The sequence below is a fragment of the Carettochelys insculpta genome, chromosome 3 (assembly GCF_033958435.1).
Source record: "Carettochelys insculpta isolate YL-2023 chromosome 3, ASM3395843v1, whole genome shotgun sequence".
Classification (NCBI taxonomy): domain Eukaryota; kingdom Metazoa; phylum Chordata; order Testudines; family Carettochelyidae; genus Carettochelys; species Carettochelys insculpta.
Genome location: NC_134139.1, coordinates 98,802,089 through 98,825,075, shown reverse-complemented (window position 1 = coordinate 98,825,075; position 22,987 = coordinate 98,802,089). Strand labels below are relative to the sequence as shown.

The window sequence follows — 22,987 nt, the reverse complement described above, 5'->3', positions numbered from 1 at the left end:
TCACCTTATTATCTTCCAGATGTTTACAGATGGATTCCTTAATTATTTACTCCATTATCTTTCCTTGCACTGGTTACTAATGTCTCTCTTGTGGTTTTTTTGTTATGTTATTAGTGGACCTGTTGGATTTGAACACAACAAATGAAGTTTTCAAACAGCACAAATTGAGCCAAAATGACCAGCTCCTCTGTGTCCAGGATGTGATCAGTTGTCTCACTACTGCTTACAGTGGACTTGAGGAGAAGCACAAGGACTTGGTGAATGTTCCTCTTTGTGTCGATATGTGTCTCAACTGGCTGCTCAACGTGTATGATACGTAAGTAATATGTTCCTATTTACAGCATGTAGCTCATTGTTTCCATGCAGCGCACAAAATGTATGCCACGCTTACAGTGAGTCCCATGGGATTGTATTTGGGATGATGTGTGTAAAAGGGAATGTATTAGAGTGCAGCACTCTTGCTTCACCTTATCTTTTCTTTTTTTTCTGCTTTGGGAAGGGAGGTGTGGGAAGAGACAAGCTGTGATCGCAAAACTTCAGTCAACGCTTCAGTGAAAAACACGCTTTTGTCCCTATTCATAAAGTTTCAGGGTGCATCACTGGTGACAGTATGGGTACTTGAAATGGCCAGTTTCTTATTCCACCTACTGAAAATTCCTGGAATTCAACCACATATAAAAATAAATACTTTTATAGACAGTTTTTGTATATATGTATGCTAAAGCTACATATGCTACTCAGGAAGCACAAAAATGTTGAAAGAGGTGTGTCATTCATTTGACAGTTGGAATTACTGTGCGGGATATAGAGCACATTGCAACCTCCATAGCATCCATTCCAAATTTTAAAAAATCCAAAGCAGCTATCCAAAAATCTTGATGACAGCCATCCAGCCCAAAACTCAGATCTACCTATAATTCCACAGCCAACTGAACATCAACTCCCATAGATACCAAGATACCATGACCCATCACATGGACACAGAACACCACCCTAACAACGTCAATCTATCCAGGCTACCCTTAATTCAAAGTGAAGATCTGAACTCTCCAGTGGGCTGATTCTGCCCAGCCACAGAACAAGATAATACAGTAATGAGGAGGAGGATTCTGCTGCTGCTGCTTCCTCCTTAAGGAATTTCCACAACAAAGGTTACACCAGCTACATTCAGCACGTCCCCCTGACAAAAATAAGAATCTGATTGTCTGTATCCCAAATACCAAAACCACACACCGGATCATAACATCAAATGTCTCAGGGAAAAAAAAATGACTCTGAAATTGTCAACAGATGCTACATCATCACAGTCTCTGTACCATTGAGGGGATAGCTACATAGTCCCTGAACCCAGCCAATATAGTAGTCAAATCTCCACATAATCCTTAATTGTGATAACTACAGCAATGAGGCCAAAGGCAGCTCTCACCCCTCCTACACTGAAGAAAAGGCCACCCAAAGACCCCCGGGAGAACCTTTTTTCCACTGTAGTTAAAAAAAAAAACCACTGGCTGCCCTTCCCATGATTGTCACCTGCCATCTCACACTGGAACCTATGTGGCCCTCATCAAATAATTACAACACATATTTCATGGAGACAGAGAACATCCTGAAAGATTTCTTTCAGGAAAGCCCCTATTCTGGCTGTGAGGCAACCTAGCTCCCCTCCCCACAAACCTTGCCAATCTCATTGTCAGACATAAAGTCTTCATAAACCAGGACACACCATCTCAGAGTGGCACAAGACCCTGTCAGAAGAAAAGCAGCAAAACGTGTAGTTCTCTTTCTAGAGCTACAGTGAACAGTACTCACACAACACACCTTTCAATATTCTTGTATTTTACATGTGCTTATGCAAAACATGGTGTTCCTCATTCATTGCATCAAATGCCCTAATAACACGTATGTGGGTGAAGCAAGACTATCACTATATTTATGAATGAACAGTCACAGGAAAATGATGGAAGTCAGAAACAAAGTGAGTGAACACTTTCCACAAAGTTATTGCTCTGTTTCTGGTCTTTCAATACATGTCCTCAAGGAAACATTTGCACAACACCTTCATAAATCTACTAGACATTAAAACCTGTGGCCATAATCAGTAGGTTCATTTCAACAATATGTAACATGCGTCAGTCCTTATCTACCAACTTCAGACCCTTAACGTAGCAATCTAAACCCCTATTGCCTGTTTCATTTCAAGTGACTTCTTACCATATGTTACCCTTTCTCCTTAACAATCTTGTCCCAACTTGCAGTTAGCTCAGACACTCTGCTTCCTTCACCAACCTGAAGAATTCTGTGTAGCTCCAAAAACTTGTGCCTTGGAAGTTTGTCAAATAAAAGATATTACCTCACTCACCTTGTGTTTCAGAAACGTTCGAGCAGGTTACCCAGTGTCTGATTCCACAATTCTAGGGCTACGACAGGGAACATCTCCTCCAGGTTCTTATTTAAGAATGTTATAACTGGTTATGTGTGTGTAGTTCTTACAAGGATGAGATTCTCTTTTTTTATGTATATGTAATTTTGAGGGAAAATAGTGATGTCTACTTTTAACCATACTTTCAATTGTCATTTTAAATGTTCACAGATGCACAAAATTTGGGAGTGAGTTTATGCCAATTTTAGCAATGAAACCGGAGCCTTTTGCAAAGTGTATTGTGTTCTCTCTCTCTCTCTCTCACTTTTCATTCACAGATAAGACAAGGATCCATGCAAAAATAACAACATCTACCCACAAAAACCCTCATCCACTGACCCCATCACTCTGAAAGCACATTGGCAAATGTGTCTTAGGCTACGTCTACACTTAGTAAAAACTTCAAAATGGCCATACTAATGGCTAAATCAAAGAATACTAATGAGGCACTGAATTGAATATTCAGCGTCTCATTAGCATTCGCATGCTGACGGCCACAGCTACATGAGGGTCCTTTTCGAAAGGACCCCGCACATTTCAAATTGCCTTATTCCTATCAGCTGAGAGGAAAAAGGGGATTTTGAAATGTGTGGAGTCCTTTAGAAAAGGACCCCCGTGTAGCCGTGCGTATTTGAGAGCAGTGCTTTCAAAGTGCTGTGGCTGGCAGCATGCGAATGCTAATGAGGCACTGAATATTCAATTCAGCGCTTCATTAGTATTCTTTGATTTGGCCATTAGCAGCAGTTTTGGCCATGTGTGGCCACAGCCTTTGTTTCCTCATTCTTTCAAATATTTTTTTTTTTTTTTTTGGTTGCTGCAGAGTTTTCACTTCTTCAGTCTTTCTTCCTGCAGATAAACTGGCCGGAAAACCGAGTTACCTACAGCATGTCCAAATTTCACTGAATTGCCAGGCAGTGCCTTTCCATGCAAATGACTGCTTTGATTGTCCTGTAGCTGTGTTTTGGGGCGGGATATGTGATATCTGATATGATACATGTCACTGCATGGCTGACATACTGTGGGTTACTTGTTCATCTGCTGTTACATCTTGTTGATGTAAACTTCATACAGCAGAACAATCCCGGAATCACATCAATACTATAGTTTTCATTAAAACATTATTCATCAGTTTCTATATAGATGGTTAGACGTCTCCTGCCTCATGAACGACCACCCTCCCCCTGCAAGAAGAGGTGTACCTGGGGAGATTTCATATGCCCTTCATAGTCTCTTGTCACCCAAATACTTAAGATTTTTTGGGGCAGGCCCATAAGGATTGGCCACCCATCAGATGGGGCTTCTGACAGATGTGGGATTCCCATCTTCACCAGTACCAAGTATCCTCTTCCAACCTACTGAGGAGAGGTGAACAGCATTCCTCCCTCTCTCCTCTTAGGTTGATTTATACTTTGATTGACCAACTACTGGCAATTATAAATTAGGGATAGACTTTACCTACCATGTATTTATCCTGTGAAGTTCTTAGGGGAAGGGGAACCACAGAAAGGTCTGAAAGCTGTGGTTTAAGATTAATAATGTAATTGTTAGCAGCCCAGGTGCACTATGAGTTTTTCTGAGTGAAGCTCTTCAAAATTCAGGCCTCAGTCCTGTGGTACAAAATAAGAAAATATTAGATGCTTTATTCACAAAGTTAAAGAGTATATATTTTCTCTCTCTCCTTTCCGCTTCGCTCCCAAGGATATTAAAGATGGGAAAATCATATTTAATTGCCATTTTTGAAATGTTCTTTAGAAAGGAACTAATTTGTCTCCTGGCATTTCCTTTGTTTATTGCATCAGTGTTACATATATATATGTACAGCGTTCCAAATCATTAAACTTCCTACCAAAGCATCTGTTTGTCGCCTGCTATTAACCTGAGATTTAATTAGTGGTTTGCAGATTGAACAACTTCTCAGTTTGTAATCAAACTTGCCTGCTGATGTATGTGGTCATTAGAAAGAAGCAATTTATTTTTAGACACAGCTGACAGCAACCGTCTATTGTGTTTGGTATTTTCTGACGCGTTGAGAATTACTCATTCTTCAAGCTAGATAGAAAAAAGGAGCAGAGGTGAAACCTACCCCTCGAAACTGTTACATTCTCAAGGATCCAAAGATTGTTTTGTTAATTAGTGTCTGCACTGCAAATACATTTCAGACTTAAACATGATCCCTCAAGAGAATTTTGTCCATTCCAGAACACCTTTAAAAATACAGTATTGAAAATATAACTTGTAGGCACAATGTGAACTTTATGAGAAATAGTCTTTTAAATGTCTTTTCGAGGAGAGATAAGTGTGTGCATGGAATCAAATTTTTTTTTTTTTTTAGTAGATCTCACGGATAGGTTGTTACACTTGGTCATCTGCATACGTTTAATGTGAAAGCACATGTAAATAAATAACTATATTATTTTATTTTAGGGTTATCGTGTATTGTCCAATCTTAGGAAACATACATCACTTATAGGAAAGTGGGCTGACAACCTTATAGATTATGTGATTGCAGGTGCTTCACATGTGTAAAGGGATACACAATAACTTGTGTACAGTATCTTTGCTTATAGGGGTCAATGATCTGTTATTCTCCTTTATAAGTACTGGTAATTCTTAGAACCCTAAACAAACCACATAGTGTCCATAAGGAAACGTGTATGGAATTTCTGCTGGTTTTATAGCTACTTGATCAGGTAGTATTTCGGATGGAAATTCAACCTTTCCAAATTTGTGTAACCCTAAAGTGAAGGGTCCTTTCTGTATTAAAAAGCTGTGTGTGCCTTTTTTCTTGTGTTTTTGCATATCAAGGCAATGTTTTATACCCTAGTTTTTCTGTAAGATTCAAGTCTCTTCTGCTTAGAGCCATCTCATTATCTTTCCTTTACGGTTCACTCATTCTAGGAAGAACCATGGCTTTGTTATTGTTGTAAAATTGACAGTGATCTATTCATAGGTGTTGCACTTGCTGTAATTTCCTGTCTTGTCCCATTTGTTACTTGAAATTAGGTCAGATGGCAGCGAATGGGACAAGATAGGAAATTACAGTAAATGCAACATCTGTGAATAGATCAGTCAATTTTACAGCAATAGCAAAGCCATGGTTCGTCCTAGGAAGAGTGAACCATAAAGGTGATACTCTGGCTCGGAAAAGTTGCTGACCCTCGCGCTATAAGATATTCTGGAGCAAAAATGTCATCCAAAAGACTGGTTGCTTGTTCATGTTTGCATATCAAATTAAGTAGGATGCATGTGATAGGCATTGTTGTATACCCTAGCTTTTCTGTGAGATTCAAAGCTCTTCACCTAGTGCTAGAGAAACTTTTTAAACTCACTGTCCTACTTCCAACAGCTTCATTAATACATAAATGAAGATGTAGAACTATACCATTTAGGTGGTGGTTGGTAGCGTTAGCTGGTCATTTGTTAATCCACAGGTGGCCTGGGCTTTGAGCAAGCTCCGGGCTGCATGGGGAAGAGGGACAGGGCTAAGCTCCTGCCTCACATGCTGATGAAAATTGGCTTACATGTCCCTGTTGGCACATGAGGCAGGGCTTGCTGACCCTGATATAGAGGCTTTATGGACTCTTCTCCATTAGGATCCCACAGTGATATAATGTCATAACTGTGCGTTGCTGCTGTGATTGGTGCACAGTAAATTACATTGTGTCTTGTCCATTTAAACTTTATGCTGATGCATCTCTGTTGTGTCGCAGAAGATGCCTTTAGAGCAATATAGTGAGATTAGGCTCTGGTATGTAGGGTTCAAATTATAGGTCAGGCTAGTTGCATTGCACTTTGAGATTACCCACTTCCTGTTATAGAACCCTGTTTTCAGCTTTTTATAATTGCCAAAACTTTAACTAATTTTGGCTAAAATTTTCTGTGTTCCATGTATGTCTCAGGGTGAGTTTAAAAAAAAATCCAACAAAAATGGACCAACTGTTTCTCAGAATGAAGCAAAGGAAACATACCTTGTTTTGCCTGGGCTGAAATATTCTGGTGAGCTTTTTCTTTGAAGAGCTCCAGCATGTCCATGTTTTGGAGAAAGGACATGAAGGTCAGGGAGGAGTGACATTGGTGTTAAGGGATGTTTGCTTTCTTATACCTGTAAAAATACACCCTAATATGATGAATTTACAGGCCTTTGTAAAATTGTATTTCGCACATGCTCAGTGCACAATTTTTTTTTTTTTTTTTTTTTTTATGTTTTAGTAGATAAATTCCCCAAAGATGCTCTGGATACTTCGTATCCTTCATTTTAGGCTGAGCAGGACTTACTCTGCAGTTGCAGCTCTGGGCTTGTGTTTGCTGTGTTGGGTCCAGGTCTGGGCAGCACAGAGGAGAAAGTTGCTTCAGTCAAATGCAGAAGGGGAAGAGAGGTTTTCTTCCTCTGCGTTCAAATCAGGCAGCTTCCTCCACCATCTTGCCAGTGAGGGGTCTTTGGAAGTAGGTTAAGGCAATAAACATGCTTGGGTGGAATAGATGAACACAAGGAGCCAGGGCATGAGAACTAGGACGGAAGGCCAGCAAGAGAGAGGGAGAAACTTCTTTTGGAGATTGGGATGGGCAGAAATTAAGATTTACAGCAGGAAAGATGATTAGATCTGAATGGTCATAGACACTGGGACTTGGGGTGGCAAATGCACTGTGTGGGAATCAGAGCCAGAAGATGACAAGACTAAGACTGGATGAGAAGCCCTATGGCTGGTTAAAGAGGCTGGGATAGAGAACCAGTAGGGCAGGAGGGAAGCAGTTGGTGGGAGAGGGAAGTAGATCTGATAAAGAGATGGGATACAGAGGGAAGAACTGGCATTGTTTAGCAGTGGGGACGAGGACAAAGAGTCTGGGCTGAGTGAGGAATTCTGAAATTGGACTAGCAGCGTGGAATGGGAGTTTAGAATTACAGTAGTCCAGAATTTTGGGACAAAGTATTTTTTAATAAGAAAGTGACAATAGATCCAAATCAGAACAGTAACTCAAGAGGGGATAGGTTGTGACAACTTGACCATTTTGAAAAACTTTGGGGAAATTATCTGAAGAAAATACTTTCAGTTTTCACAGTGTGTGTGAGAGAGATAAAGAGAGAGTGTTGCTTTAAGAACAGCTCTAATGAAGACAATGTGTGTGGCTTTTTTTTCCAAGTCTTGGAAGGGTCATTAGTTAAGGCAAAAATCAGCAAGTTGTTAATTAGTGCAGTTTTTGAAACAAGCTTTTGCACTTTCTTAGATGATGGTGCTTTCCTCCCAGTTTTCTGATTTATATCACATTAGTACCAATTACGAACTGCATTTTGCTTATGAGTGTAAAACTGTATCATTTGGAGCCCAGTGTGCTTTTTTTTTTTTAAATGTCACACAGCATGAGTCTGAAGTCGTATTGAGAACAGCACCAAATTCTCTTATTAGCATATTTATTTTCAGCTGTTGTGTACTGATGCATCTATACACCAAAATGTTGTAAAAAGAGAGATGAAGCACAGTGGGTAAAAAACATTAATGTCTGTACGGTATAAGAGCTCAACTTCATTTTACAGTCCTCATCTCTTACTGTGTAGCATGTTTCCCAGCTGTTTACTTTTTGTTGTGTAAATCACATTTGTCAAATTAAGCTATGATTTAACGGTGCTCAATTTAATCATTTTGGGGGTAATGTGGAATTTTGAGATGACATACCCACATTGAGGAGTTTTTGTGAAGGAGAATTCTTGTAATACAATTATTAGTGCCAAAGACCTGAATTAACTTGTTTGAAGGGTTTAGGTATAGCTTTTATATCTTGCCAGGAGTTTAGAGTTTGGAGTGACTCTGTACCACAATACTAATTGTATTTTATTTCAGGGGTCGGACTGGAAAAATCAGAGTGCAGTCCCTGAAGATTGGATTGATGTCTCTTTCCAAGGGGCTTCTAGAAGAAAAGTATAGATGTAAGTAAGCACTTACTCCATCAAATATCAGAGGGGTAGCCATGTTAGTCTGTAACCCCAAAAACATCGAGAAGTCCTGTGGCACATTATAGACTAACAGATTTTTGGAGCATAAGCTTTTGTGGGAAAAGACCCGCTTTGTCAGATGCATATCACATGCATCTGACAAAGTAGGTCTTTGCCCGTGAGAGCTTATGCTCCAAAAAATCCATCATATATGAGAATCTGTGCTTTCAATAGTAAAAGACACAGCCATGCTTTTAAACAAAAAATCATAATTCTTTTGCCCAGGACTAGGAGTATTTTTATGAGTAGATTACCATTAGCTTTTTCACTGTCATCAGTCATAGTGGTAAAGTGTGGACAAGTACATTTTATGCCAATAATTGATAAATTACGCAGTTACAACAAATGGTAAGGAGGGATTAAGTGGTTATGTGTGGCTTCTGTGGAGAAGCCAGAAAAATGTCCTGTTTTGCATTTTTTAGAAAGGTTTTTTTGCTTGTTTAACAATAATGGAACATTTATATGTTCAGTTTGAGGGAAAATCAAACAAGTTAGAGACAATAGGAACAGGTGCATATGTTTGATAAACTGCTATGAGGAAATAGACCGCCATACATCAGCTGCATTAAATGTGGCTGTTTATGAGGAAGAATGACTGCCACTTTGCAGATAGTGCTTAATCATCTGAACTTTCTGCCAGTACCTTACCCTAGTGTAATACAACAAAGCATGACATTATATTGATTTAGATATTTCAAAATTTTTGAGGATGTGGAAAATTTTGAAAACATTTAGTAAAATAGCCACATTTTGCAAAAATAGTTACAGACTCATAAGAGTGATGATCTGTTATTCAGTACCTTATGAATAATTCAGAACAAAGGACTAATGCAATCCTAGGGGATGTCTAATATTACACTATGGATTTATGAAACTGAAAATTATTTGTCATGGGAGCAGCAGTGTGACACACTTCACAAAAGCAGAAGTAACAGTATTCAGAGAGAATATTTGTTATATCTTTAACAGAATACTGTAGAGCTCTCTGGGAATATATTACTGGCTTTTTAAAGCACATTTCCATGAAATTGTCGATTACCATGGCTAAATTAGCAAAATTTGTGTTCTGTGAATTAAAACATCTGTTTTTTTGTACAACTGTAGTCTCTCCTCAACATGTTCTGGATTTTTTTTCTATTCCCTAGCATCGTGTGGTTCATATGAATTGGTCTTTATTTTCACGAATGAGGGTGGATGGTTGAGACCCTAGATAATTAATCAAAATTCAAAATGAGGCAGGAGAATGGGATTTGGGAAAAATGAAAAGCTGATTGTAGGCTCTGGGAATTAGGTTCCCTTGACAAAATGGTAAGAGCCAACCAAAAGATTAGAAAAACTTCGTATAGGTCAGGTTATTTTATTTATTTATTTATTTTTTTGAAACACAAAATTGCCTTCAGCAATGTAAAATAGACCTTGTCAATTAAATATTCTTATAGACACTAAATTACAAACTTTACTTGAGTAGTAAATTTGCTAGGCTAATGATAACTTTAGCAATTATTTATAATAATAAAATAAAAGCAATTGGCGACCAGTGTAAATTTGCATAATTGACTTAAAAGTTTACAGCACTCTTCAGGAGCAAACTAAAATTAGGATTTTTGATACTGTGAGGCACCAAAGATTAACTGATTGTGTCAGAAGATTTGTGTACTTAAAACAATCACAAGTTCAGTTCTGAAACTCATCATATATGAAAGAGACTTAGATGTCTAAATAGCTTCCTGACCTGTTTTTTAGGACTTAAACAGTTATCCTGTCACTTAACATAAACAAATTTTCTATTTTAATTTCTATGTACAGTTCTCTTTCAATGTGCCAAGCTTTGATGTTCATAATTTCCACCTTTAGAGCCCATCTCCTGATGAACCTTCAGAGCTTGTCACAACACAAGACTTTTCTTTAGAGGAGTGCGAGTGTTATCTAATGTTAGTGCCATCCTTCAGGGTTTGAAGTTAGTATTTCTGGGTTCTAATACCACTATGCCACTGACTTGCAATGCAACCTTGAGCAAGTTATAGTCCTCATGTGCTATAAACAAGCATGCGTCATCTCCGAGAAACTTTGGAACATATCCTTCTTTTGTTTGGGTTCTTTAGAATTTTTCTTTAACCAGCTTGACAGTGATCTACCTCTTGCATCTCATCCCTTACAAAATCAATCTGAAGAAGACATATCAATCCTATATGTCTTATACCTGGATGGTCAGATGATCACAAAGCAATGATCCCCACAGATTATCGGTAGCATCTTCCTCGGTTGTTCTGCTTTTTGGAATCTGGTTTCATAGGAGATGAAGGGCAATTTCCCTGTGGGCTACTCTTCCAATTACACTATTAATTTATCATCTGTTTAGCAACCACATACAGCCAAGTTTATGTCCTGTTCAGGTAGAAGCTCTTTGACACAGATGCATTCTGAATACACTTTGGGGTCGCAATTCCTGATAAAATTCAACTGCTCTCCCCCGCCCTCCAGCCAGTGTTCTTCATAAGAATGCAATTTGTGTAGTCACTGGGTTTAAAAAAAAAAAGTGTTATCAAATAGAGCTCCTAGTCGTGTTAAGAAAAAAGAGCACACAAGTAAAGCCCCAATTCAAACAAGAATCCCTATCCAGGAAAATGCTCATGCTTAACTTTCCTGTGAGATTTTTCGACCGCAGATAGAATAAAAAATATGCCTAACTACTTTCATGAGGTGGAAACTACAGGTATACAGCAAACAAAAAAATTAACAAATGTGTTAAAATACTCATTAGTTGCTTTAATAACTGTATAACCCAAGCTAATTTTGAAATACTAGAAAGAATAAACAAAATGCCCATAATTAATTACTATTATTACTGTCATCTATATATATATATCATAATTTATACTGCAGACAAGAATAGGCCACTTGTGAGTTACTTTGTTCTACTGGCTCAGATGTTCTTTGAAAGCATATTTCATGGAAAGTATTCATGGAAACTGAAGCTTAAATCCACATACGACTATTCATGGCTAAGTTCTTTTAACACTCATCCAAACAAGAAACAGAAGCAATGTCAAAAGCCGTATCTGACCAGTCACAACTAAAAAACATAACTTGAAGAATGGTTACCAGGTAATCACAGAAGAAAACTTCATTCCATTCCTAATTGAAAACAACTGGCAAAATTCAAATGCATTCAAGATCAAGAAAAGCCATTCTGTTTGCTGACAATTCCTGAGCAGCAAACAAAGATAAATTGATGTGAATAACTAATATGTTGTAAAATTATTTATTGAACACTGTACTGAATTTAGATCTCATCCCCAGTGTACGAGGCTAAGTTTGAATAACATTTAAAACCTGCAGAGACTGCCAGAAAACATCTAAATTTTACTGTTACCTTGGCTTTGGGGCTGATGCCTTCCATTTCTCAAGAATGATAGAATTTGGGATGCCACAAGGGAGACTGTCTATTGAAAGAGCTTTACTTTTGGTTGAGTAACTCAGTTTTCAGGAAGTGTACAAGATCTGGGAAAACTGGTTTTCCGTTTCAGCTGTACGAATATCAACCAATGTCTTCTCATCCTTTATAGTGATTATAACTGCTAATACTGCAAGATTTTTTAAGGGATGGGGTGGTGCACCCCATTTCTAACACAATCAGGATAAACAAATTATGCTGAAAATTCAATTAGTCGTCAACACGTTTTTTTCCTCTGCTTACACTTCTAACAGAGGCCATTTCATTGTAATTACAGTGTCTCTTTTACTGGGCTCTTTGCAGGTGCACAGACTTGACAATGCTCAATATTTTATTTGATGACTCAGCAGTCTTTGCCAAAAAAGACAGAAACAACACGCTTGTGAAAATTTTACTGCGAATGACAAACTGTTGAACAAACATTCTTGTGCTGCCTAGTGTCTGCTGTAGTTACCAACCTGTGGTCATAGTTCTTCACAAAACTCTTTTTCTAATAAAACAAGGTTACATGCAGTCATATTCATTAGATGAGTAGGTGTGCATTCTTCGGAATTTTGGTATTATGCTATTAGGGTCACCTACTACCATTGTATCTACGGTCTGAATTCCCCCATCTCACCTTTCCTGCCTATTTTTTTAAATTAAACCTACTTAATTGTTTCAGCCTGCATACAATCTCTTAAAATCTTTGAGTTGTGGGATCTCCGAAGGTGGTTAATGGGTTCGTCTACTATGGCAAAACACCCTGATAATGTGTTCCCCATCAGAGCTGCCATCAACATGTTATCCCTTGCCACAGCCCAGCATTTTCACCTGCCAGGGTTAATGTTTTTAGGCTAGCAGAATGTGCTAGAGCTTCGATGTATTCATTGTATTCTTGATTCAGAAGACTCCTTTCCTCTGCAAAACGCAGTGAACACAGTGAAGCTGCTGGTGCGGGGCCCCAGTGCGGGGAACAGCCTCTGCCCTCTCTCTGCTTTGGCTCCAGCACAGTCAGTCTTCCTAGGTTACTCACAGAAGGAGGGTGGGGGTGGGGGTGGGGGTTGTGAATTATGCCTTCTGTTTCAAATGAATCTCAAGTAATAATCTTTCTCTTTGCCCTCTGCCATCTTAATTCATCTCATACTTTTTGTGAAGATGTTTTTCCATCTTTTTCCCGGTCATGGTGGCTGTTCAGCCCTGGGTGCCCCATCTTTGCACCAGATTCCAGTGGGCACAGAGACCAGCAGAAGCACTGGAGTGGGGGCCTGTGGTAGCTGTCCTCCTAATAGCTCTGCAAATCTAGTCTCATAGCAGCTACAAAAAAAAATCCCAACTGCTGTTCCCCAGAAAACTGACCAGGACTTTCAAAACCTAAGAGGAAGAAGCTAAAGCCAGCAGTAAATGCAGAAAAATTTACAAAATGCAATTGATAATCCAGATGTCCCTTTTGTTAAATTTTTGTATCAGCCCCCAACTGCCAAAAAACATATATGCCCAATTTAAAAAAAAAAAAATTTACATTTGCAAATAGTTTGTCTGTCTTTCCATTTGAAATATATTCAGAAGGGATTTTTAACCATAATATATCTTAAATATAAGAGAGGTACAATATTTGAAAAACTGTACAAATGAATTGTTTTTGAATTAAAAGGTATGGAAAACCTCATTTGGCAACAGAAGAGATTTAAGAAACAGAACAGGAAAGAAAAAAACATGTATCTCCAGGTCTTACTAGGTTTATACAGGAGATAAACCTACTAGACAGGATTCTAAGAGAGGTTCTCAATATTTAAGACCTAGAGACAGATTAATGTAGTACCTAAATGTGGAAGTACAAAACAAGAGAGATCATGAATTGAATCTAGCAGCACCAGGGAAAACAACGGTAAGTGTCACAACTTTAGAGGTTGGCATTCAAAATGCCACAATAGCGATTGTACTGAAAAAATCAGCATACAGGAAGAACTAACTAACTAGTCAGGTGGATCTATAAGTATATTCAGTAGGTGGATCTATTACTGGGTTGTGCTATGAATTTAGATTGGACATGAATACCAAAATAAGCTAGAACATCATTCCAGTACTACTCTTCTGAATGCATCAGTTTCTGCTTTATTAAAGATTCCTTATTTTACAAACATTAAATTCTTGGGGTGAAATTCTGACTCTGCTGAGTTCAATGGCAAAGCCTCTATCAACTTCAGAAGGCCCGTGATTTCACCTTCAGTTTCTTAAATATGAAAAAATCTTTTTAAGTGAACATGAATTGCTGCACAATTGTTTTCCTGCAACTTTGTTCAGCACCCTAGAAAAATAGCTGAGATTTTTGCACTGCTCCATTAATTGCATAGCTAAAGTTTAATAATTAACAAGCAGTCCTGAAGCACCTTAGAGACTTAACAAATTTATTACATCATGAGCTTTCATGAGTAAAACCCACTTCCTTGTCTGAAAGCTCATGATCAAATAAATTTGTTACGTGCTATGGGGCTGCTTGTTGCTTGTGAAGCTACAGACCAACATAGCTTTGTCTCTGAGAATAAAATTTAATAATAGTTCAAATGTCCACCCTATTAACTATCTCGTTGCTGATCATTTAGATAGAATCTTCTGTGTGGTTGGATTTTACACAAACGAGAAATGGAAGAGACCTGTTTGATTTGCATCTAATCCATGTTCAGTAATCAGTGCAAAGTTGTTGCCTACAAACTATTTTACAAAGCTCTGAAGTTATTCAAATACCTTCCAACATTTCCCTTGAAAAAGTATTCATATGTTCCATAGGTCTCACTGTCAGGAACTATTTTGCTTCCCTTTTTCAGACTCAATTTTTCCTGTCTAAATTTTATCCCTATCCTAGTTATGCCCCCTTGGGTTGACATGTGCACAAGAAAAGAGGGATCAGTGAAGAGAGAGTGCGTGGAAGGATACAGTTATCCAGGGGTGTAGTAGCAAATATAGAGACATAGCATAAGTAGCTGAAGATAGATCATTGGTAAGAGAGCTGGTTCTCAAATCTTTCAACTTTGTGCCAACTGTGACATCTTTCAGTTCAGATGCAATTTTTATTCTGCCCCATACCAATCTGCTGGTAGCTCAAGTTTTAGTATAAGTTTGTCTAATATATGAAATTATTCCTGTGGTAACATAGAAAATGTTTTGTTAAATCAAATGTCTTATTTTAATCCTATGTTATTTTGTCTTGCGGTATTTCCCGCATTTTTGTTGGTTGTCGGAAGTTGTAATATGGTAGTGCCTTTTCCATTTCTTGTTTTAAAAGGTATTAAGATAAGCAGCAGGAAATTACTCTTACTTGGCCTGGTTCTGTTACACCACTGTAAATCAGAAACAAACACTACTGCAAATAATGGAGTGACACTACAATAACACTGTTGTAAGCCATGGGATAATCAGACCCATTTATTACATTTATAATGGGCAATACTGTAAAACCCATAGAGCCGAAGTGCAGATAAATAAATTAGGGAATTGAAAAAAAAAAAAGCAGTTGAGACTAAAATGACTTATGAGCCATTGATTGCCTATAATTGCAGATCTCTTTAAGGAAGTGGCCGGACCTACAGAAATGTGTGACCAGAGGCAGCTTGGCCTGTTGCTTCATGATGCCATCCAGATTCCCCGGCAGCTTGGAGAAGTAGCAGCTTTTGGTGGTAGTAATATTGAACCCAGTGTCCGTAGTTGCTTCCAGCAGGTAAGATCAACAACTTCTCTTTGTTTAGAATGTGTCAGTAGTATCTTTATTGTTTTGTTCCTTTTTTTATATTTTCAGAAATTTCATTTAGGCCAAAATCAACTGTGGCATTAGCAGACAGTCTCTTCATATGAAAGTGTAAAAATAATAAAAGGTGTAAAGTACGTCATCCAAACGTGCAGTTAGAATGTGTATTAAATGCAGCTTTTTCATGGAAGACCAACAAAAGGAAGATCAAAAGTCAAAATGTGTAAATTGTTTCAAGGTATGGACTGGGCCACTATGAAACTCAAAAAATTCAAGAAGTAGAGCTGCATTAATAAATAAATATTAAATATGTGAAAAATATTTAAAACATTTTTATTTACTCTAAAGTAGTTCATCTATAGGCCAAAATTTTCACGTGGTAATAATGACTTTCCTCTGTCTTTCACACTAATCATAATCATAGAACAGCAAAGTTAGAAGGGACTGGGGTGGTCACATAGTCTAACCCTCAGCCAAGATGCAGGATGTGGTGTAACCTCTTTTTGAAAACCTCTAGTGAAGGGAGCTTCCACAACCTCCTTAGGCAGTTTGTTCCGTTGTCCTATTGCTCTCACAGTTAAGAAGCTAACTATAAGTCTGCTATACATTAGTTTGAATCTATTGCCTCTTGTCCTGCCATCTGTGGCAAGAGAGCACAATTTTTCTCCATCTTTTGTATGACAACCTTTTGGTTATTAGAGGACTGCAATCATAGCCCCACTGAATCTGCTCTTTTCCAAAGCAAACATACCCAATTATTTCAGCCTTTGCTCATTTGGCTTATGTTCTACTCCTTTGATCATCTTCTTTGCTTGCCTCTGAATCCTTTCCAGTTTCTCTACATCATTTTGACGCAGCAGTGACCAAAATTGGACAACAGTACTCCACCTGCAATTTAATCAACGCCAAGTAGAGTGATACAGTACTGTCACCTCCTGTGACTTACATACTGTGTCCCTTTTAAAGTAGGCCAACACTGTGTTTCTTTTTTTGCAATAACATCACATTGTTGTGATCCACTACAGCTGCAGATTCTTTTCAGCAGTGCTTTCATCAAGACAGTTATTCCCCCATTCTATACTCCTGCATTTGGTTTTTCATTCCTAAATGTAACACATTCCATTTGTGAACAACAAGAAGTCTTGTGGCACCTTAAAGACTAACAGAAATTTTGGAGCATACGCTTTCATTGTCAGACCCACTTCATCAGATGCATGAGTGGGGGGGCTGGTTTCAGAGGGTCATTTAAAGAGTGGGGTCCCAGTAAGAGGGAGGGCCAGAGCTGACAAGGTCTTTGATAATGGGCCATTTCCACTGTGCTGAGTAGACCTTGTCAGCTCTGTTAGTCTATAAGGTGCCACAGGACTTCTTGTTCTCGAAGCTACAGGCTAACGTGGCTACCTCTCTGATACATTCCATTTGTGTTTCCTGAATTTCCTTTTGTTTTTTATAGCTCAATTTGCCAATTTATAAGGTCCCTGTGGATATCAGTTCTATATTCTGAGGGGTTGGCAACCCTTCCCCCAGCTTTCTGTCTTTCACAAAATTGCTCAATATGCTGTCTTCCTACATTCAGGTTGTTAATAAAGATGTTAACACCAAACTCAGAACAGCTATCTGAGGAATCCCACTTGAGACCTCCCACTCTTTCAGATCTGGCATTCTCTTCATTATATATGACTCTTTGTTTGTAGTCGTTTAACGAATTATATCTGCACTTCATGGTAGTTCTGCTGAGCCTGCACTTCTCCAGCTTACTTATCAAATGTCTTGTCTGTGATTCTAAACCCTTCCCTTTAGCCAACCCATCTGTGCCTAAACACAAAACAAAAGAATAAACACAACCCTTCCTCGACCTTCAGTATGGGTGGGAACTTCCTCCCATTAAGAACCTTCCCCTGCCTTCCCTGCTCTCACCAGGGACAGAATAGGCTGCCACACAAACAAGCATGCTGCTCTCACCAGCATCCACAAACACACACAAAAGTTACAATTTACCACACAAGCACCAAAGCATCTACCCCTTGCCCTCACTCTACCCCGAAGGGATACCTAAAAGGGAAGCCCCATTTGGCTTTCCCCTTCTTCATCCTACTGAGCAGGCTTCTTACCCGGGAGATACTGAAGCAACAGCAGGGCAAGGTCTTCCTTCAAGCAGGGCTGGAAAAGGTGTTAGTTTTGTATAAAAGGAAATTCCAATGAATTATCAAATCAAGAAAAGATCCACAGTGTACATCTGAAAGTATCATAAAAACTTTGGTTTTATGGCAGTCACAGTACCCTTTAATCCCTGTTAAATCTTATCGTAGAAGTTACTTATCCTACATATCACTTGCTGTGCAGACTTGTATTGTGAGAACAACATGCTTTCCTCGGCTGAAACAAGACTGGATCATAGCAGTTAAGGGAGTGGTCATTTTTGGCACTACCCATCATCAAGAAATTATTTAGTGTTAGTTTTTTGACAAAGGAACTGGTAATTTCACAATATTTGCCACAGTCCTGAATATGTCTGGGAGTCTTTATGCAGCAGATAGATCATAGTACAGGATTTCCTTGTCTTGCAGTTCAGCTATGTGAAAGCTGTTGCTGGGGCTGTCTGTCTTTTTAGGGAAGATAGGAGGAAAGATAAGACATTCTAATGGAACACAACCAAATTTTGAATTTGAAAAGGATGCCCAAGGCTCTAATCATCTGGTAGCGATAATTGGGTTGGCCGCATGTATTATTTTTGTAAATGTGACTGCCTTTGAACAATGTTAGGAATCAATTTGAGAAGACAGTATATTGTATATAAGTCTCACTGCGTGGGATGTCAGACGTAATAGTAGTGTGATTTTAGTAAATCCCACAAAAGAGAATATGAGAAGACTTCTGTGGAATAGAGGCAACATTTCTTCTTCTGCCTTTCCTTATTGCAGCTTCTAGGATTTTTGCCCAGTCTTTATACTTTATTCCATTGTTACTAGTTCGGAACTTGGAAACATTGGGTGGTGCAAACTGATTTTATAAGTGAAAAATGATAGATTTCAATCTGAGCTGTTTTCTTCCTTTGGAGTGAAGACCATGTTTATTATGAGTCATTTTGGGGAAGTTTTATGGCCTACATTAAACTAGATGATACCAGTGGTCCCTTCTGGTTTTGGAATCTATGAATTAGGTTCATGAATAATTTGCTCAATTTAAGATCAAGGGCAGTTGGCCATGTGGACCTATCCTAAGCCTTCTGTCACTGGTCTTAAATATTTCAAGTCCTATCTAGAAGAGAGAATTCAGATTTTGGTGATGGACTTTGTGTGTCACCACCAAGGTATTTGATGTGCTGTCTCTCAAGGATCAATTTAATCTCTCCTGATATTCAGCATATACAGAATCTCTCCTTTGAATGTACACTCTAGGACATCATTTGTTACTAAGAACAAAGTTCCATTTCTTTTATTGGATGGACTTTGCCAGTTCAGCCTCTGCTGTAAAGGCATGTTTGGACAATATTTTCACATGGATGTGTCAGAGCTGTCTTGTCCTGAACGCTGTGAAAACAAATGTTTTACGAATGGATAGAATTCATTATTACAATACTTTCTTTCTTGGTGTTTCCACTTACTGTGAGGGATCTATTTGGGCAGCAAATAGGTTAAGAATCCTGGAGTCCCTTGTTGTCATGCAGCACTGCTTAGCATTGATGTTTGATGTTTCCCTCTCTCCCTACAGTGACAAGAGCTGCATGGAGCATCCAGCTTCTTTAAAAGTGGTGCCTCTCTGTGCTGTGGGGGCAGGCCCCAGGCCAGATTAAAAGGTTTGGCCGAATCCTGCCTGCCCCAATCTGCATTGTTTCAGGTGTCAAGCAAACATGCCTGTACATTCTGAATGCAAATCAGTACTGCATGACAAAAGGCACTCCAAAAATTACTGGCCACCTCCGATGTAGATAATTTTTTGGCTTACAATATTGGCTTTTTTTAGACAAAGCCCTCAAAGTTGTAGACTCTTCCTTCAGCCTTGCCACGACACGTAATTACATACAAATACTTTCTCATTTTTGGGTGGCTTGTTGCCACATCTTACATCAACAAGCAAGTGTGCCTTCTCTGCAGGAGGCCTTTCAGTGCAGGTCTTGCTTTCCCTTGACATTCTATACAAAGATATCTTACAATGTGGTCACTGGTAGCTCTGTATTTATTACCTTCTCTTCTCCCTTGTCTTGATTTTCTTCCTCTTTTTAATAGGCTCGTCTATTTGTTTCTCGTTGCCTGAACTTTAATGAAGGCTGTGTCTTATATCGCCTATTTATATTATTAATTTTTTGTGCAGTGCCTAGAGCTGGGAACGAGAGTTGATTTTTGGTTATCAAATAGAATAATTTAAAAAAATATTTTGTTTTCAGCTTTTAATGCCATTATCTTTTGGTTTTCCTTCAGCAGAATCGCAACAAGCCAGAAATTACTGTAAAGCAGTTTATAGATTGGATGCGATTGGAGCCACAGTCTATGGTATGGCTGCCAGTTCTACACAGAGTAGCAGCTGCAGAAACAGCAAAACATCAGGCAAAGTGCAACATCTGCAAAGAATGTCCAATTGTCGGCTTTAGGTAAGAAGAGTGCAATCTCTCTTTGTTTTTGGCTATAGCATTAATACGTTGCTATCATGCATCTCCTGTACAATCTCTCTCTAGAAGCACTAAACACAATCTGACTCTCTCCTCCCGTGTCTGTCCAAAAGAAGTCTGGGAAATTTTAAAAGGAAAAGACAAACAGTGAACATTCTCCAACTGAGTCCCCAGTGCGATATGATTTGGATAGAAGGGTGAGCACACTTGAAGGCCGTGTCTACACTAGCCCCAAACTTCGAAATGGCCACGCAAATGGCCATTTCGAAGTTTACTAATGAAGCGCTGAAATACATATTCAGTGCTTCATTAGCATGCGGGCGGCCGCAGCACTTCGAAATTGACGTGGCTCACCGCCGCGTGACTCATCCCAATGGGGCTCCTTTTCGAAAGGACCCTGCCTACTGCGAAGTCCCCTTATTCCCATGAGCAGACAGGAATAAGGGGACTTCAAAGAAGGCGGGGTCCTTTCGAAAAGGAGCCCTGTTGGGACGAGCCACGCGGCGGCGAGCCATGTCAATTTCGAAGTGCCACGGCCGCTGGCATGCTAATGAAGTGCTGAATATGTATTTCAGCGCTTCATTAGTAAACTTCGAAATGGCCATTTGCGTGGCCATTTCAAAGTTTGGGGCTAGTGTAGACACAGCCGAAATGTCTGTTATGACCGGTTAAGAAATACACATATAGTGGTACCCTGTCAAAGCATGCAAGAGCAGAGCAAGCTTTAGCAGCTATGTATCACTTTCTTTTTTGTGCATGAAGGGTAGCCCTTGACAATTCAGCCCATTCTGAGAGTAGGTCTCATGGGACAGGTTACTCTTTTATGCTAATCTGAACTGCAAAAGATCTCTTCTTTTTGTCTCTCCTTCTATTCATTTAAGGATAACAATAAAGGGTCCGAACACAGGAATCTTATTCAACTTACTCTATGGGCAAAACACAGAAATGGAAAAGAAAGACAAGCTTATAGCAGAAAGAAGGCAGGGAAATAACTATTTTTATACAATTTACGCAACATTGCTGAAGAATTATATAACAGCATGGTACAGAGTGAATTAAGTGGCCATACTTTATGTGGGGCTCTGCACAAATCATATTAACAGCTTCACTCATGTATGTTAAAAGTGAACCGACAAATTAGACACACACAATCTTATGCATCATGAAACAAAAAACACCTAAATGTTTTTCTCCATTTAATGTGGCCAAAACAAGCAGGATTGAAATCTCTGTAAGGTGACAAAAGAGCCCAGGTGCCACTCAACCAGCTGTCAGTCATTCTGGTTTCCTCTGCATAAAGTCTGTTAGAGAATGAGTCTGTTTTTCTCTCACATGGAGCAAAGTAACTTGTCATTTTTAGTTAAATCTGTTGTTGTTACTAGAAGTCACTATCCTAAAATCCTAACAGCACAGATTCCAGTTCCAGGACTGCCTTTAGCTTCTTGGGACCTGGGCCAAAAGATCAGGCAATCTTTGCGGCTACAGCTTACCTTCTGGCAAATTGTGGGGTTGGCAGACTTCCTTGAATTAAAAAAATACAAAAAAAAAAAAAAAAGATACATTCCTCTAACAAAACATCTTGGCCTCTGTAGACCAAAGCCACACAAAGCAAGGGTGAACTGGCTTGCTTGTAAGCAACTCCTGCTGCGTTCTGAAATCAAGACACATCAGGGAAAATTGTACAAATGCCATTAAATACACACAACATTTAAGGGCCAGGGGAGGGGTATTTGTTTCCTCTACCTGGGGCTAGATCTGAGCCAGGCTGTACACCTGCAGTGGAGATGCAAGTACACACTCCTTTGTGGGCTACGCGAATCTTAGGTCTAGGTATGCAGGAGCAAGAGCATGCTGTGCACCATTAGCTTCACCCTCACACTACTGGGCAGAGCAGCTGAGCTAGTGTCAGGGTGGGGGGACAATATCGTAATTTGCTCTTAGTATTTGTCGATACCAGATACAATCCTCTTAAGCAAGGAGTCAGTGTGGAAGCCTGGAATGCCACAAATCAGGTGTTCTCGAGCCAACCACGACTCCCCATATACGAAGTCGTTCTCTGCAAGGTTATTTGTTCCAATATGTCATAGATACACAGACACGAGGATACATCCTGCAGTATTAGGCTGCCACATTTATGCGGGGAGGGATAGCTCAGTGGTTTGAGCCAAACCCAGGGTTGTGAGCTCAATCCTTGAGGAGGCCATTTAGGGACTGGGGCAAATAGATATCAGGGATGGTGCTTGGTCCTGCCAAGAGGACAGGGGACTGGGCTAGATGAACTCCCAAGGTCCCTTCCAGTTTTAGGAGATGTGTATCTCCAATTATTTCAATTTATATCAAAGACATTATTATAGAGATGCCATCATGATAGGTGCCTCAGTGGTACAGGTTGAACTTCTCTAGTCCTGCACCCACAGCACCTGACCAGAGCCGAAAAAGAGAATTTGCTGGACCATGAGAGCTTAATATTGTCTAGCAGCATTATCAACTCCTCCACTGCCTGCTGGGCTCTTAGAAGACAGTTGGGGTAAATTAGAGCTAAATAGCGGCGGGGATCACTGAGAGCCAGGACTGGTGACTGTAAACAAACTTGATGGGACCACGGGAAACTTGGCTTCACCCATGGTCATCTGGCTAACTAAACTCATGCCAGATTATGGATGTTTCTGGATGAGAGAGTGCCAGATTAGAGAGGTTCAACCTGTAGTAGGCACTTGACTACAGTCCTGAAGTTCCAGGATTCACATCTTACTTGATCTTACACAGGTCACTTCCCGTTCACCCAGCTGCAAAATGTATAC

At 39.4% G+C, this 22,987-nt stretch overlaps 1 protein-coding gene across 5 annotated transcripts in view; it reads left to right on the top strand.

Annotated features, from left to right (window-relative positions):
• Positions 1-22,987, top strand: part of UTRN (utrophin) — a 560,266-nt gene that overhangs the window by 473,927 nt on the left and 63,352 nt on the right. For 4 of the 5 annotated variants that reach the window (XM_074990438.1, XM_074990437.1, XM_074990435.1 and 1 more), the window contains 4 exons: positions 115-316; positions 8,254-8,339; positions 15,396-15,553; positions 19,999-20,168. In XM_074990438.1, the coding sequence (XP_074846539.1) occupies positions 115-316; positions 8,254-8,339; positions 15,396-15,553; positions 19,999-20,168 (616 nt within the window). The remainder of the gene's footprint in view (positions 1-114; positions 317-8,253; positions 8,340-15,395; positions 15,554-19,998; positions 20,169-22,987) is intronic. The other variant, XM_074990436.1, reaches the window with a different exon arrangement.